At 40.6% G+C, this 17,271-nt stretch overlaps 2 protein-coding genes across 2 annotated transcripts; both read right to left on the minus strand.

Moving 5' to 3' along the window:
- Window positions 1–4,657: 4,657 nt before the first annotated feature.
- On the minus strand, window positions 4,658–9,196 carry LOC109871453 (forkhead box protein F2). The gene is made up of 2 exons (XM_020462354.2): window positions 7,832–9,196; window positions 4,658–6,513 (listed from the first exon to the last, which is right to left on the minus strand). The coding sequence occupies exons 1-2, from the start codon at window positions 8,805–8,807 to the stop codon at window positions 6,338–6,340; spliced, it is 1,152 nt and encodes a 383-aa protein (XP_020317943.1). The 5' UTR covers window positions 8,808–9,196; the 3' UTR covers window positions 4,658–6,337.
- Window positions 9,197–13,481: 4,285 nt separating this feature from the next.
- LOC109872388 (forkhead box protein Q1-like) lies at window positions 13,482–15,994 on the minus strand. Its single transcript, XM_020463599.2, has one exon. It carries the CDS (start codon window positions 15,778–15,780, stop codon window positions 14,959–14,961), a length of 822 nt encoding a protein of 273 aa, XP_020319188.1. The 5' UTR covers window positions 15,781–15,994; the 3' UTR covers window positions 13,482–14,958.
- Window positions 15,995–17,271: the final 1,277 nt, after the last annotated feature.

Here is a 17,271-nt window from a genome sequence, read left to right on the forward strand (position 1 = left end):
GCTCTCTCTCTCTCTCACCAATTGATTGTACAATGTACACACACACACAGTATATTTTTTATTTTGTGAGTAGGCCTATGTCAGTGTTTCCCAAGGCCTATGTCAGTGGGTCCTCCAGTACCCCAACAGTACACCGTTTCGTTGTATCCCTTGACAAACACATCTCATTCAACTCATTGAGGGCTTGATGATTAGTTGAAAAGTTGAAGGTGTGCTTTTCCAGGGTTACAATTAATATGTGTACTGTTGGGGGTATTCGAGGACCAGGGTTGGGAAACACAGGCTTAGGGGGTTGGAGACATGTTCATTTCAAAAGGATTTATATACAACGGCAACACTGTTGGAGAACCGCATCAGTGTCCGACTTTAGTCTGTCACAGATGCACCCAGGACGTTACCACTCTTGTCATCACTGACCCTCTATTTTAGTGTCAGAGTATTATTTTCTTGCAAAATGGCAAGAACAAGATATATGACTGGAGTAGTGCAGTATTATCATCAGGAGACGTTTTACTTGGATTAAGGAGGAGGAATGGAGGGGAAAAGAGAGGCAGAGGAGGTCAAAGAGAGAGGGGGAGGAAGAGGGTGAGCTTGAATCGGTTAAAATGGCGGAAAAGGGGAGATGGTTTGTTAACGAAGAATGTTAGAAAGTGTATGCAGGGTGAGCTGTATGCCGGATCGAAGACAGGATGAGAAATGGAAGTGAGAGAGGGTGAAGTATCAGAGGTGGTAGGTATGGTGAAGTTCACGGAGCCCGTGGCTTGCACCGAGGGTCAGGATAAAGATGAGTCTGTGACTGTAGGAGTGACATTTTTGTGACCCTTGCTTTTTGGTGACCCATTTGTGGTTTCAGGGTGGGTACAAACAGAGTTGGGTGCTGTGGAATCGGGGAAGGTAACCAGAAGTGGTCTTGTGATAATTGTTTGTGTTTCTGCTGGTCAGAGGGAGCAGGCATTCCTCGTTATACGAATGTGAATGGTTTTGCTCTCAAGAAAAGGGCACCATTGAAAGGAGTGATTACTGGGGTAGCGGTAAATGTGAAAGATGACCAACTGAAGGGGAAGATTCCTGGTGTTTGTGATGCTCGTCGTTTGGTGCAACACAGACAGGGTGGCGTGAAACAGAAGAGTCGTCTGTTCTTTTGAGTTTTGATGTTGAGTCTTTGCCCGACAAGTAATGTTAAGATACTGTATATACTTCAGTGAGATTAGATTTTTAGCGTTTATAGCAATGGTTTTCAATTGTACTGCAGGGATGGAATGTAAGTTGCAGGAAAGGTAGGTTGTGGTGTAAGCTGCAGGGAGGTATTTGGGTGTACGAGACCTGACGTCAGAGGAGTTAGAGGGCGTGTTAAGTGGGGGTGTCCCGTCTTTTCAGGCTGTTGGACAGAGGTAGGACTAGATAGACTTCAACAGCGGAGAAGGGTGGTGGGTTTTTTAGTGAGTGTAGGGTTAGATGGTAGGGTATTTGTTGATTTTTTTTCAATTCCATTTCCTTTAAACCAAAGTATAAGGTGGTGGTAATGCAACATTTATCGGATGCCAACCGCTGTCAAACCTCATCGAATAAGAAGAATAGAGGTGAGATTTTAGATATCTCTGTAACCAATTAATTTCACACACATTATGTTTCCAGTTTGTGAGTGTGTGATATGGGGGTATAGAAAAGTTTATTTAGACATTTATACAGAAGAACTTTTAGAACCAGTAGCAGCTATGGTGACACTGCAATGTTGATCTGAGCCTTGCAGTTGGAAAACCACTACAGAGTCCGACTTTCTGCTATTGCAGATGCGCCTTCCACAACTTCACTCACCGACTTTCGTCTACAGTCGTCTTCGTTGGGCTTACTGCTCGAACACACCCAGCATTTAAAATGGAGTCAGGGGATCATTGCCAGGTAATGGCTGACTATTACAGCAACGTGGATTAGCCCAGCCGCAGCTGTACCAATAGACATCCCAGTCCAAGATGTACTTATTTTCTAAAGTAACCTTTCAGAAGAGCCAAGCAAGCTTACCCTCGAGTCCCATTTTTAAGAGACACGTCTTGTCCAAAGTGATCGAATGGGCAGGCTGATATCTAAATCTGTCCATCATCAACCATGCATAACATGCATATAATCATAATGTCAGGGCTTCATTGATAAGACATTATGCATGATTAATGCGGTAGGACTGATCTCTGCCCAACTGAAACGCTCGGCTGTTTAGGGAAGTAGATTTATGATGGATGGTGAATCATTATGATGTGTCGTGGTGGTGCTAGTCATTTCTGGTGGTTGTGATTGTTGTTGAATACTCAACAGCATTGACGGTAGCATTGATAGCCAGGTTGAACTACACAGTTTATACACGTTACATTATCTGAAAAATGTCTCACTTACTTGACCTTTTATTCATTCAACAGATAAGCTGTTTATATGTGGCAAGGAGGCCGTGCCATGAAATTAGGAGTTCCACAGAAGTCCTATGGATAGAGGTAGGCCTGTGTTACTCTGAATACATCCATCATGTCTAAGGGACCCACCAATTGGAAGTAGCCTATAGATTGTGAAAGAGATGCATGTAATGTATCTATCAAGACCGGTCTTTGAGCGCAGACAAATCGATCAACCACCAACTCTCTCAAGTCAGTTGGAAGAAAAACATATTCAATTTAATTGCTGAATAGCTAATATAAATCTGGACTAAACATTTCATAGCTGCAGAAATGAATTCAGATGCCTTTCAGGACATTTCCAGATGATTAATAATATAACGTAACCTGGTGCAATGATGACATGGATAGGATAGGATCACTACAATGTTAAGGGCTACTTTATTATGCATTTACATGTACATGTTTCTAACCCCCAGAGTCTTTTCCTGATTAAAGGTTCAATAAAATGTTTAAAAAGTGATCCGTTTTTTACATTTCTGAAGTGTGAGTCTTTCGGAATGTATCATGCACATTTGCTGATGTTTGTTAGTGAAAATATGATGTTTAGATGATTAAAAATGACTCCAGATTAAAAAATAGCGCTTTTACCACTCTTCATTTTTCACAATAAATAGATCCCGGCCCGAGGACCCCATAGACCCCATCCCTAGGCCCCCATAGACCCCGGTCCGAGGCCCCCATACACCCCATATAGTATTCTGTCATTTACAAACCTCTGGCTGTTTTGATTCAAATTTTTAAAAAATTATCCACTACATAGAATAATCCAATCCAATTTACTTTCATGATAGGTCAATTTACAATCAAATCAATATTGAACCCAGGAACCACATGTTCAATTTATGAAAAGTCTGTGATAGACCTTATAGAAGGGTCAGATTGACTTGGAATGAATTGAATATCGGTCTGTCCAATCGAAGCTTGGAAGTCATAGAGAAAAGCTGTAAGCCTGGTAATGTGTGAGGCAGAGGGAAGGCTCCAGAGTCATGTCTATATGGTCTGGTATGCATCATGTCCATGAAACAGGAAAGGATCACTAGAGTCACCAGTGTAGATGCTATATTGAACTTGAACCATTTCCCATTCCAGGCACCAGGGAGCCCCCGTTAATGTGGTAAGGCTGTAGGTTACCTCAACTACTATTTTGGGTAGTTAAATGCCAATATTGACTTCATGATTGCATCGTCTCAATAATGTACAGTAGTTGTTTTCCATCTTTGTGAATTTCACATTTCACATTTCTCGGTCTGTGGAAGGTGTACAGGTAAGGCAGTACCACTAGGTGGTGGCCTTGTTACAATCATTGCTTGAGATGGATTTGTGAGCAACCGGTAGGCATAACTAATCACCTGAAACGCAAACTGGAGTATAGTTCTATTTCACTATTGTTTTCTGGTATTCAGATTTCAGGCTACATGTATGCCTTTTAGCTACTATTCATTTCACAATGGCAAATCATGTATGTTTCTCCACCTTGTATCTATTTGTCTTTCTTTCTCCTCTCTAGTCAGCTATGCATCAATTCCAGTGACATGTATGCATGGTAGGCAGTGCAGGCAGTGCTTACCCTGTGATAGTCTAATAAAAAAGCTGATTCTGGTGGTTTTTAATACTCAACATTTCAAAATTGGCTAAAATGGCATCAAAGCCTGCAAGGCCATTCCCATACAGTCACTGTCTGGATAGGGACAACATAGGCCTCACTGCTTTGCCTATAGTTTAATTTGTTTATTGAGCCAATTTCCTATTTTGCGCATAAGTATTACCTCATCATGTTGTGTGGTAAACTCTGCACATGTGGGCGTGTCTACATCATTTAGCTGGCAAGCAAAAGCAACCTGACCAATTGATACTATACTGTACCTAAAACAATTTTCCAAGTTGTATTTTGAAGGAAAACTTGGTATAATTCAGAGAGGTTTACCAACACCGGAGTTACCTGACCTTCATCAGTGGAAGGGACAGAAAATCACCCGATCAAATGAACCACACTCAGCCTGACAGACACAGAAACCCGAAGCAGACAAGACGATTACAGATGAGACTAGAGGAATGTTTTACAACATTTTTTGACAATGTCAGTGTTCAAATGAAAGCCAGGTTTGATCATTTTGTCATTCTTGGCCCTACAACGATGCATTTTCTAAATGCATTTTCCTTTGCATTTTTTCATTTTTGAATGAATATGAGAATAGACAATATCACTTTGATGCATTTTATTTATTAAGGTAGAATTTCATTTTGAGACACTTTTTTAAACATTTTAAACTGCATTTTCATTCATTTCGAGTATTTATATGAATACTTTGTTGGAAGTATTGTAAATCCATTGTGAAAGGCTGTGGAGTTTGTGTTGTGAATTATTTGGATGAAATGTGTCCATATGTTGGTATTTTAGTGCCAGCTATCAGTTGTAACTCGGTCTATGGCTGAGCTATGTTGATCAGTGTGTCATTTTGTAGTATGATATGAAATATGCCACCATCTGAGGCTATCGCTTGTGTATGATGGCTACATTGGTATTTACATTTGAGGATTTTTCTTGACGTTGTCAATTTTGGTTAATAGCTTATGTCACCCTGATTGTTGGAGTTATCTGTTGTATGGTGAATTTTTGCTTCATCAAAGTTTATTTGTGAGCAAACCAGATTTTTTTTAAAATCAGGATTTAGAGAAGAAAAAGCATTGGTTGAATAGTAGGCCTACGTATGTTCAAAAGGTTGTAGTGGATGGTAGCTAGCATTTTGATAGTCGACATTTCAAAGTTTTAACCAATAGGTTATCTCAAATGTAATGCCGTTATGATTATTTGTCAAATGTATTCTGTAACAAATATGTAACAATATGTTGATATTAGTATGATCATATTATATATTCGATCCCAATGGAAATTAATCCTAAAAGCACCAACATATTTCAACCTTAAAACCTCCAACGGGGGTAATTTCTGACCCAAAATGGATAATGATTGCATTTGTAAATGCTGAATATAATACATTAGATGTATTCATGTGTTTGTCATTTATTTGTCAACAGTGAATTTGTTGAATTCAAATAGTAGGCTGTAACAATAACAATCTATCTGTGTATTAATAACAGTTATATTAAGGTTTATAATAACACAAAAATAACCAAAAAAATAAGACACCTAATTTGTCATAAAGAACTCAAAGACCATTTTGGGCAATTGTAGTCCCAAAAGATCTCCCACGCTGTATACAACCCCTATAGGATTTGCGATATGCTGCATTGTATAAACATTTAGCCTACCCTTGAATAAGAATGAACCCAAACCGTTTTAAAATAGATCTCTTTATTGACTTGCTGCAGCGAAATCTTTCGAAAACTCAAGGGTTTAGATTTAAGTGCAAATAGGTAAAGATAAATCGGAGTGAATGTGCATGTATTTTTAATTAAACACATTTAACGTAGTTGTATTGCATTTTATCCGTGTGGATAACTTATACTCAATCACTAGTCTACAATATGAATGAAACGACACAATTAGTGTACTCCTGAATGCATCATGGCATGGTGACAGAGTTTGAAGGAAGGCTGACTTGAGATGTCATTGATCAACTATATCCAATAGCTGTCTGAGCCGTCCTTGACAATGGCAATAGGCTACATGTATGTATTTTTTCTTCTCCAATTTTTACTCCATGTACTCAGTCCTAAAGTTTTTCATTTCTCCTGAAAGGTGTTATGGCATGGAAGTTCCCACACTGACATATTGTATACTGCCTAACCCCCCCACCCCCACCCCCACCCCCCCCCCCCCGCCCATTTTTACAGGTCTTGGCATCTGGAACAAATGACAAGGAAGCTAATGGCTTGTATATAGTAGCTGTGTAGTTGTTGTGATCCAAGATGGCGGTGGTCTTAACGCGTTGATTTCACAAGACGCATGGCTTGACGTCCTGATAGACATTCTGGTGATGGTGATGTAGCTGGTGGTAGTACGATCCACTGGCAGTTGGTGGGTGAAATGAAGAGATTCCGTTAAAGTTCAAAACAAAATCTTTCCTGTCACATACTGGCGATGAATGGCTCGAGTATCGAGACAATCCCGCTGCAAACAGATGGAAGAGACGTGACAGTCAAACACAAAGCTTTTTCAAATACAAAACCAACTTGTTCTAATGCAAAAAAAAAAATGAAAGAACTCCATGGCGCCAATATTTGGACGTTGTATTAATGCCAATTATTTTTCTTAAATGGTAGGCTACATTTTTCCTAAAACAACTGCATGCAGATCATTTAGAGCATACATGCAAAATACAAACGATTTCATGAAACACACACATATTTATTTATATATATATATAGGCTACATCACTTTTACAATGTGAAAATAATAGATCATTTGTAAACATAAGGTTTCGAATATTTTCCTGGAAAAGTGTCCTTGATATTTGCCATGAATACTTTGCTTTCTATTTAGTGTTGAATTATTTTACAAACATCATTTGTATTTGTAATGAAACTATTTAATTCAGTGATATTATTGTTCATATTTATATGTAGTTTCTTATGGAGACCATTGCGCACAAAGGTCACAGGCAGTTCTATCTACACTGCCCAGAATCAACCATATGCACGGATAGGGAAAACATACTTGGTTGTTGACAATACTGATGTAGTTTTGTGTATTATATTATTTGTGTATTTTTGTGTATTATACACATAATTAGTTGACATATTATTGCCATGGCACATATTGGTGTTTGGCGCATTTTCATTTAGGCCTATAGCCTTGAAAATGAAATCTAGGCTACAGTTTTTGGCCTTAGTGCTATTAGCCCATACAAACGCATTGATTAACAGCTTCACTACATGGAACAACATATAGTCCCCCCCAAAAAAATCTAAAGGAAGCTTGTACATTTTTGTGTATTATTATATACATAATTAGGTGTCGACATATTATTGTCATGTCATATATTGGTGTTTGTAGGTCCGTCTGTGGCTGAGCTGGCCAATAGCCTTGAAAATAAAAATATAGGCTACAGTTTTTTTTACTTCCTTGAGAGTGATTATGTTAATCTTGGCAGTAGAATTTGCATGAATATTACTTAATTATTTGTGTTTTTAGTTAAATTGTCATAGTTCTACAATTGTCTTTTATTCATAAATGGACAAGCAGAACAACGCCAGTGTTGCCTAACTAGGCCCAATGCCCCCTTCCCTATGATTCGCAATCAGCAACTGCCCATCTCGACTAGGTCTACTTCCAAATAAAACAGTAGATATAAATACGCACGATTTAATGCAAACTGCACGTAAGAGTATACTATTTATTACTTGGTTGCATATGTTATAATTGGCCAAATAGTGTGCCCATGCAATTAAATATTGTGTTTGCCTATTAGTAAAGTAAACAGGCTTACTTGAAATATCAGATGAGTCTCTTCCGTTGTGATGGCGATAACTTTGCTCCAGAGAGTAAGGGGATATGCTCGAATGCAAGGCAGAGGATGTGGGACTGTTTGAAGCCAGGGATTGCTGCTTGATGTATGGAGACACACCTGGTGATGTCCAGTGTGAGGGGACACTGGTATAGGGAGAGTGACAGTCCAAGGTGCCTGCTGCCATCGCCGCCGGCGATGAGTGCAGAGGGCTACTACTGTTGTCTGGGCAGTATTCTCCATTAGACGACACCTGACAGGCAGCCATGTAGGTGGACCCGGGGCTTGGCGACATGTGAGGAACATGATGCCCTCCAGCCAGCCCGTCGTAGCTCCCTGGCACCGTGGTCCCCATCACGTCCAAGTTGTAACCATTATGACATGCCAAGGACGCAGAGGGGTTCTGGAAATCGAAGTTTTGGGGCAGTATCGACGCGCCAAAGCCGATGCCATTCATCATTCGATACATGGGTTTCAGAGCTTGGCATTTCCTACGGAATCCGCGAGGTCTGCGACGGAAGGACCCCTCTTCGAACATAAACTCGCTTCCCGGGTCTATGGTCCAGTAGTGTCCCTTGCCTGGTCTGCCGAGGCCCTTGGGCAGTTTTATGAAGCACTCGTTTAGAGACAGGTTGTGCCTCACAGAGTTTTTCCATCCCTGGTAAGACCCTCTAAAGAAAGGGAAACGGGCCTGAAGAAACTGATAGATTTCAGCCAGAGTAAGCCTCTTTGTCGGGGAGCTTTGGATAGCCATCACAATAAGAGCGATGTATGAATAGGGCGGCTTCTCAGGACGCCTCAAGCCAGAGTTGCCCTTTTTCCTTTTGTTCGACGCATTTGGTGAGCTCTCCGCCACTGGCTGTGCGCTCATCTGAGTGGCGTGCATCACTCCGGCTGCTGGGCTGGATCTCAGAGGATGAGACGAGTCCAGATGTTGCTGTGAGCTCTCAGTCGTCATGTTTGCGCCCAAATTGGGACACAGAGGAGTATGAGTAGCCTATAACCAAGAGGATGACCAATGCTCTTTTTATTTTTGCACTGACCTGAAAAATCTAATGAGAGCAGTATCCTACACCCAATACTTCAGTCAATTGCTCAGCATAACTCCTTCAGACGTTCTAAAATATGTTTCCAAATGTGATAATTGAAGAGGTTAGTGTGCAGTGGCGATTCACTGCGCGTTTATTGCAGTTCTAATCAGGAACACCAGCTGATTATCGGTGTGGCGGCTGCTCCTCCTCGGTCTCACTGTGGCCATCGCTGGCAATAATCCTTTAAGAGGGGAAACATAAAGCTCCTCGACTTTCTTGCGCATATCCACTCGGCCAAACAAAACTCGACCACCTATCAATTCTTAAATCTCTCTCTGCCCCCTAGATCCCGGCTAAATCCCTCCAAGAAATCGCCAGGAACTCGAGACCCACCCTCTCCCAGATCTGGCCCCGGTCCAGCGGTCCAGACATAATTCTAGCAAGAGCCACACACATCACAGCACAAGCTCAGAAGACTAACAGAGACCTCTTCCCACCCACTCCTCACAACTCTCATACACGCAATTAAACCATTTATCAAACTCATTTAGACATTCCAGTCAACAGTGCAACACGCCAGACGATGAAGGCAATGGTTCCAAGTTAACCATGAATGAGACATAAACATAACGTAGGCATATCCTATTTACTAGCATTCTAGTTTTAGGTATATACAGTACCAGTCAAAAGTTTAGACACACCTACTCATTCAAAGGTTTTTCTTTATTTGTACTATTTTATATATTGTAGAATAATAGTGAATACATCAAAACGATGAAGTAACACATATAGACTCATGTAGTAACCCAAAAAGTGTTAAACTAATCAAAATATATTTTAGATTTTAGATTCTTCAAAGAAGCCACCCTTTGCCTTAATGACAGCTTTGCATACTCTTGGCATTATCTCAACCAGCTTCATGAGGTAGTCACCTGGAATGCATTTCAATTAACAGGTGCCTTCTTAAAAGTTCATTTATAGAATTTCTTTCCTTCTTAATGCATTTAAGCCAATCAGTTGTGTTGTGACAATGTGGTATACAGAAGATAGACCTATTTGGTAAAAGACCAAGTCCATATTATGGCAAGAACAGCAAAAATAAGCAAAGAGAAATGACAGTTCATCATTAATTTAAAACATGAAGGTCAGTCAATCAGGAAAATATAAAACACTTTAAGTTTCTTCAAGTGCAGTCGCAAAAACAAGCAAGCGCTATGAAACTGGCTCTCATGAGGACCGCCACAGGAAAGGAAGACCCAGAGTTACCTCTGCTGCAGAGTATAAGTTCATTAGAGTTACCAGCTTCAGAAATCAACAATTAACTGCACTTCAGATTGCACCTCACACATCTCAACATGAACTGTTCAGAGGAGACTGCATGAATCAGGCCTTCATGGACCTTTGATAAATTTGAGAGGTGTGATGGTGTGGGGGTGCTTTACAGGGTTCAAGTAACAGACACATCACAGCATCAACTGTTCGAAGGAGACTGCGTGAATCAGGCCTTCATGGTCAAATTGCTGCAAAGAAACCACTAAAGGACACCAATAAGAAGAAGAGACTTGCTTGGGCCAAGAAACATGAGCAATGGACATTAGACCAGTGGAAATTTGTCCTTTGGTCTGATGAGTCCAAATTTGAGATTTTTGGTTCCAACCGCCATGTCTTTGTGAGACACAGAGTAGGTGAATGGATGATCTCCGGATATGTGGTTCCTACCGTCAAATTTGAGAGGTGTGATGGTGTGGGGGTGCTTTGCAGGTGACTCTGTCAGTGATGAATTTAGAATTGAAGGCACACTTAACCAGCATGGCTACCACAGCATTCTGCAGTGATACGCCATCCCACCTGGTTTGCGCTTAGTGGGACTGTCATTTGTTTTTTTAACCAGACAATGATCCAACACACCTCCGGGCTGTTTATGGGCTATTTGACCAAGAAGGAGAGTGATGAAGTGCTGCATCTCCACAATCACCCGACCTGAACCCAATTGAGATGGTTTGAGAAGTTGGACTGCAGAGTGAAGGAAAAGCAGCCAAGAAGTGCTCAGCATATGTGGGAACTTCTTTAAGATTATTGGAAAAGCATTCCATGTGAAGCTGGTTAAGAGAATGCCAATAGTGTAAAAAGCTGTCATCAATGCAAAGGGTTGCTACTTTGAAGAATCTAACACTTTTTTGGTTACTACATGATTTCATATCTCTACAATGTAGAAAATACTACAAATAACAAAGAACCCTTGAATGAGTAGGTGTGTCCAAACGTTTGACTGGTATTGTATATATTCATATATACAGCCTATTATGTATAAAGCCTATGATGTACTTGAGGATAGAAAAAAGTCATGGAGAGCGGAGAACTACAGATCACAGTATTATTCTGCACAGTCAGAGCTTCTTAGAGCTTGTAGTTTTGTCTAGCAGAGGTCATGGAGAAATAACAGTCCATAGTTGTCGTGTTCATTTGTTCGGGGCTGTTCAGGATAGTACTTTGACATGAGTGGAAACATGATTTTTCCATCAGGCGCTGCCAGCATACCACACACGGCGCGCGAGTGTCAGTTTACCTCCTCGAACCATGGATCATATCCCTCGAGAGATTAATTAATTACACAGATCCAAATGAGATCTTAGAAAAATAGGTCCAATGGATAATTTTTATAGTAGCTTATGATGATGATTCTGATGTTATTCTGTTGTTATTGTCGAAGAAGAAACCATGCATGCCTTTGGTGTCCATATGCTAGGGGACATTGTGCTGTGCGTAAGCATGCATAATGCTTGTAAGGAGAAAATGTTTGGCAGAACAAAAGAAGGTCAAACGAAAGTTGGTTGCATGTGTATCCTCTCCCAATTCTTGATCAGGATAAGTTTAATTTCAATATAAATCACTTCAGGAGATAAACTATATACAAATCATCGAGGAAAACTGAAACATGTATAGAAGACAAATATAGAGATTTTGAGTTTAACTGAAATACAATTTTCACCCAACTGCATTTAATGTATTACTTGCTATAAGGCAATACAGGTAAAATTACAAAAACAATAAAGTCAAGGATTTAATGAAGAAATTGACAATATTTACACACGTGGTTTTACGAACTTTACGTACCCGTTAAATGTGTAATAACAGTATAGTACTTTAACCCAACGATTTTAATGCAACAATTAAGCGACAAGCTCAAACTCTTAACCAAACAAGTATGTCGAGATAAAATCATTTCCCCTTATAAAATCAAAGGTAAAGAACATAATCTCCTCATAATTTCCGGCAACATAAAAACTAATAAGCCCGCTGCGTTCAGGACGCACAGCTGGTTTAAAGGATTTTTATTTTCTCAGCCACAGAAGAATACTTAGAAGGCTCTGAACATATTGCACACAGAACGAGAGATCCTGTCATAACGTCTTGGTAAAATCGAAAAGAGTTGCTTTTCAGCTGTTAATATGGACTGAAATGGACTTGGATAGGCTATTTTGCGATCATCTCTCCCCTGCTCATGTGTCTCGACTTGAGGCGACGGTTATTTGTAGCTCCAGACAGAAAATATAAATACTGAATGTCTGTATCCGCTCACAGGGAGCTTCTCAGACACAGAAAAAATAAATGCAGTATTTCTGCCCCAATAGAGGGACCAATTTATAATTAGATATGTGCCACACTAATAATGATACACATCATTTCTTTAATTAAGAACATTATGGCTGTATTATTATTATCCCAAGCTATTTTGCCAATAACGATAGTTATTAACAATTATTGTAACGCAGTAGTAGTCCTAAATATAAATTGGCCTACCTCTGATAGCCTATTTGTAGAGTTGCAGAGAGTATGCTACTAAGGGACCTTTAGGTAACAATGTTATCTTAAATCTAGAATTACGTATGTGAAACATTTGAATGCGTAAAACTAATGTTATTGGACTATATTTAGTGTTAGGCCCATTCCCTTTTCGCAACCTTATTCGTGACCTCAGTCCCTTCTTTACCTTTTATCCTTCTGTCTATCTTTATTTCCATTCTCTGGCCTCTTCCTCCCTTACTTCCTTTACATACATAGTCTGGGCGAGACGATACTAGCCTAAACTGTAAATGGAATATTAAGAATATTTACAACATTATCAATGTGCTTCATACAGCACATCCACTGTTTGAGAGCTCACAATGATAGGCATATACGTTTTGACTGAGCTCTCAGCCAACGAAGATTTACTCATGTCCCAATCAATTTCAATGTGACAGCGCGCGAATAAGAAGCGCCTAATAGGCCTGACCAATATGTCACCTCGGTAGTAATGACAATGCAGTGTATTGAAATTAGGTGGATATTACACCAAGTTGATAAGGCAATTTTTTTATTGAGTAGCATAAGTAGTAGGCTACAAAAGGCGGGTAGACACTGGGGAATGGAATGAGGGATCAGGCACCTGCAGGCCTACACCATACACCTGTCAGTGTTTGTGTGGATAGATTGGCATTTTGCCGTTTGTCTTGAAAACAACTTGTAGCGCAGATATCTTGTTTGTTCACAATCTATTCTATGCGATATGAATTCAATGCCACCAAATATATATCAACATAAAAACACATCACAATGGCAATGTAAAAGTTACTCTTTATTCCAAATGTGTATTCTGTTTTAAACTAAATTCAACATATATACAAACTGCTCGACTTGATCACAAAATGCTAAATGTTATATTGTAGATTATAAACTGGGTGGTTAGAGCCCTGAATGATGATTGGCTGACAGCCATGGCATATCAAACCGTATATCATGGGTATGACAAAAACAATATTTGTATTGATCTAATCACATTGGGAACCAGTTTATAATAGCAATAAGCCCTTAACCGTGGTATATTGGCCATATACCACACCCCCTTGGGCCTAATTTCTTAAGTCATTTGGGGAAAAACGCCCCCTTAAGGGAAATGTCCATGTTCTGACAGAAAAAAAGCAATGTTTTGGTAATATTTAGATATGTGCATATTGGCTATACTTAGGTAAACACATTTTGAAGGGAAATAAGTGGGCAGAATGAATTAAAACGCCATAAAGTGGGCATTTTGAACTCACTATCCCTGCAAAATGCAACCCTGATGATTAGTGTGTTAAAACTCATTTATATACGTTTTATTTGAGATTTTTTGTAATTGACTCTTAAAAGCTAAAGTTTAGGTATCTTATTTTTTATTCAAATACATCGAATCTAGATTAAAAAAAAGAATTTAACTGCATTTCTCACTATTAATATCCTCAATATGATGCGGTTTGAATGTACTCTTTTTATTTTCGCACTTCCTAACTCCTCAATGAAGTTACTTATGGAGGACATGGATATGATTTGGAAAATTCTAATATAGATACCATTGACTTGCATTGAATTATCCTGAGGGCATTTTGCCCCACTGGAGTCACTACTGACTTAAAAGTTGGGGTGAGACATGACATTTTTTGTTGAGCAAGACTACTGGCATCCAGAGGAAGTGTTAAAAAATGAGTGACATGAAGTGGTTTCTGTGAGAATTACAGGAGGGGACGTTTAACCCCAAGTTACCCTAAACAGCATGATTTGAATGAAGGTCAAGTGATTCGACAATTCAGTAACAATATTTTTAACAAACCAACAACATAAATAGCCTATAATCTATACACCATGAACTGTATGTACACTGTATAGCAAAAAAAAAATGCTATTGTTTTAAAGGGAAATTACCATAGAACATCAAAGCAACGAAATAAAGTCTACTCCTCCCCACAGGGTGCGTCGATCCATACAAAAATGTCCACATATAAAAAATACTATACTCTTGTGACCTTGTCCAAATATAAGGCAATGAAATAAAATGCATTTTGTTCATACACAATTACTGTCAAAGTACACCAATGCCAACACAGTGTTTTCATTCTATTTGCCACACCACTCGGGTCCATTACGAAAGAATACTGTCTATTTTGAATGGGTGGTAAACGTCAGATCCTGGAGTAGCCAGCTGCTGGGATTATCTGGTAAATGTATGAGCACTTTTATGTCAATTTCAGAGCCGCGAAACTATCTTTTCGATGATCTATCTCAGTACAATCCACCACCATATCCCCCCAGGACATGCGCAGTGTATGAGTCAAAATGAAACATCGAATGGGCGTGATGCGGTAAGGCGACTGATGGTCCTCTCACAATGTGGGGCATCATTTGAGTGTAACCGGGCCACGGTAACGCACCAACGGTGGGAGAAACATCTGCCCACTCCTGTCTCTTGAACGGTTTGCTGAGGATACTGTCTATAGCGAAGGAGCTGGAGAACTTGGCACTGCTGGCTGGTGGTGCGGGTGTTGTGGTGAGTTGCGTGTCCTCGTCTGTACGATGGTCAGACACGTCTTGCTCTTTGCCTGTATTTTTGTTGATTCGCTTTCTCCTGCGTCGGAACACTCCGTCAGCGAAGGTGTACTCGCTGTGAGGATTCAGCATCCAGTAGTTGTCCTTTCCCCATGGTCTAGACGGGTCCCGGAGGACCTTCAGAAAACAGTCGTTCAGCGACAAGTTGTGGCGCACGGAATTCCTCCAACCGGTGTAACTGCCCCGGAAAAAGGGAAACTTTGTCATCAGATAGTCATTGATCTCCGCCAGAGTCAGACGCCCCGACGTTGAGTCACGGATAGCCATGGCAATCAGTGCGATGTAAGAGTATGGAGGTTTTGGTCTCCGCGTGTACGGTTTGCCTTTGCCATCTGCACCCGGTGTGACAGGTGGCGGGCTGTGCGCTAGACAGTCCCCATCCGAACCCAACTCCTCCTCACCAGAGACAGGCGAGCGGACGCTGTTCTTAGCATCGCTGCACAGCTCCACAGATTTCACCTCATAGTGGTGGTTTCCACAGAACACTTCAAGTTTCATGTTGTCTGTTTAAATGTCTGCTTTGCTGCGAGTTTCTATCCAAAGTTTATCCGATGCCCAAGTAAAAACAGGCACGTCGCCAGAAGAGCTCAGGCCTCAGAGGAAGTCTCGTCTTGTTTGTAAAGGTGTCAAAGCGCAGAACGCTTTCAGTCAAAATATCCTATAAGTACCCGATTAAGTTTATACCTTTGGCAGCACTAGAGCTCGTCTCACCTTCCGTCTGTCTGGTGGGCTGTTTATAGCAACAGGCTCACCTCAGGACCAACCCAACGAGGCGGGGCTTGATAATTACATGGATGTTTTGGAACAACTGAATATCATGCACTCTCAGTGTTTATGACGCATCATAAATCATAACAGTCATTTTTTATCTATTTTATTTAAATATTTGTTTGACAATTGAATTGCGTTGAGTAGCCCTTTCACCCTCTCTTTTCCAGTATAACAAGACAAGTAGGAAAATGCTATATTTCTTACCTGTGTAACTCGATCTCGCTGTGGAGGTAGACACCGCTGGAGTACTTCACCTGAGACAACAGGTGGCGTGCGTTTCATTTCCATCTGTTCTGCCTCGCATGATGCAATCCTTATGGAGAGTTATACCTGACTTATCATCTTTTTATAGCATATGAATTCTTCAAATGTTTCAGTTTGGCCATCATATGTCTGCAGATACCTGGAATAATACCCTATTATATGAATTTGCTACAAGCAGCCACCACTGATACAAATTATATATATATTTTTTATAAAGATACTATGCAGTGAATGTATTACACTACATAGCCAAAAGTATCTGGAAACCCTTCAAATTAGAGGATTCAGCTATTTCAGCCACACATCAACAGGTGTATAACATCGAGCACACGGCCATGCAATCTCCATAGCCAACGATTGGCAATAGAATGGCCCGTACTAAAGAGCTCAGTGACTTTCAACGTGGCACTGTCATAGGATGCCACCTTTCCAACAAGTCAGTTCGTAAAGATTCTGCCCTGATAGAGCAGCCACGGTCAACTGTAAGTGCTGTTATTGTGAAGTGGAAATGTCTAGGAGCAACAACGGCTTAGCCATGGAATGGTAGGCCACACAAGCTCACAGAATGGGACCGGCAAGTGCTGAAGCGTGTAGCACATAAAAATCATCTGTCCTCGGTTGCAACACTCACTACCAAGTTCCAACCTGCCTCTGGAAGCAACGTCAGCACAATAACTGTTCGTCGGGAGCTTCATGAAATGGATTTCCATGGCCGAGCAGCCACACACAAGCCTAAGATCACCATGCGCAATGGCAAGCGTCAGCTGGAGTGGTGTAAAGCTTGCCACCAGGAGCAGTGGAAACGCATTCTCTGGAGAGCTGAATCACGCTTCACCATCATGCAGTCCGATGGATGAATCAGTGTTTGGCAGACGCCAGGAGAACACTACCTGCACGAACGCATAGTGCCAACTGTAAAGTTTGGTGGAGGAGGAATAATGGTTTGGGAATGAT

This window comes from Oncorhynchus kisutch, linkage group LG27 (genome assembly GCF_002021735.2).
Source record: "Oncorhynchus kisutch isolate 150728-3 linkage group LG27, Okis_V2, whole genome shotgun sequence".
Taxonomy (NCBI): Eukaryota; Metazoa; Chordata; class Actinopteri; order Salmoniformes; family Salmonidae; genus Oncorhynchus; species Oncorhynchus kisutch.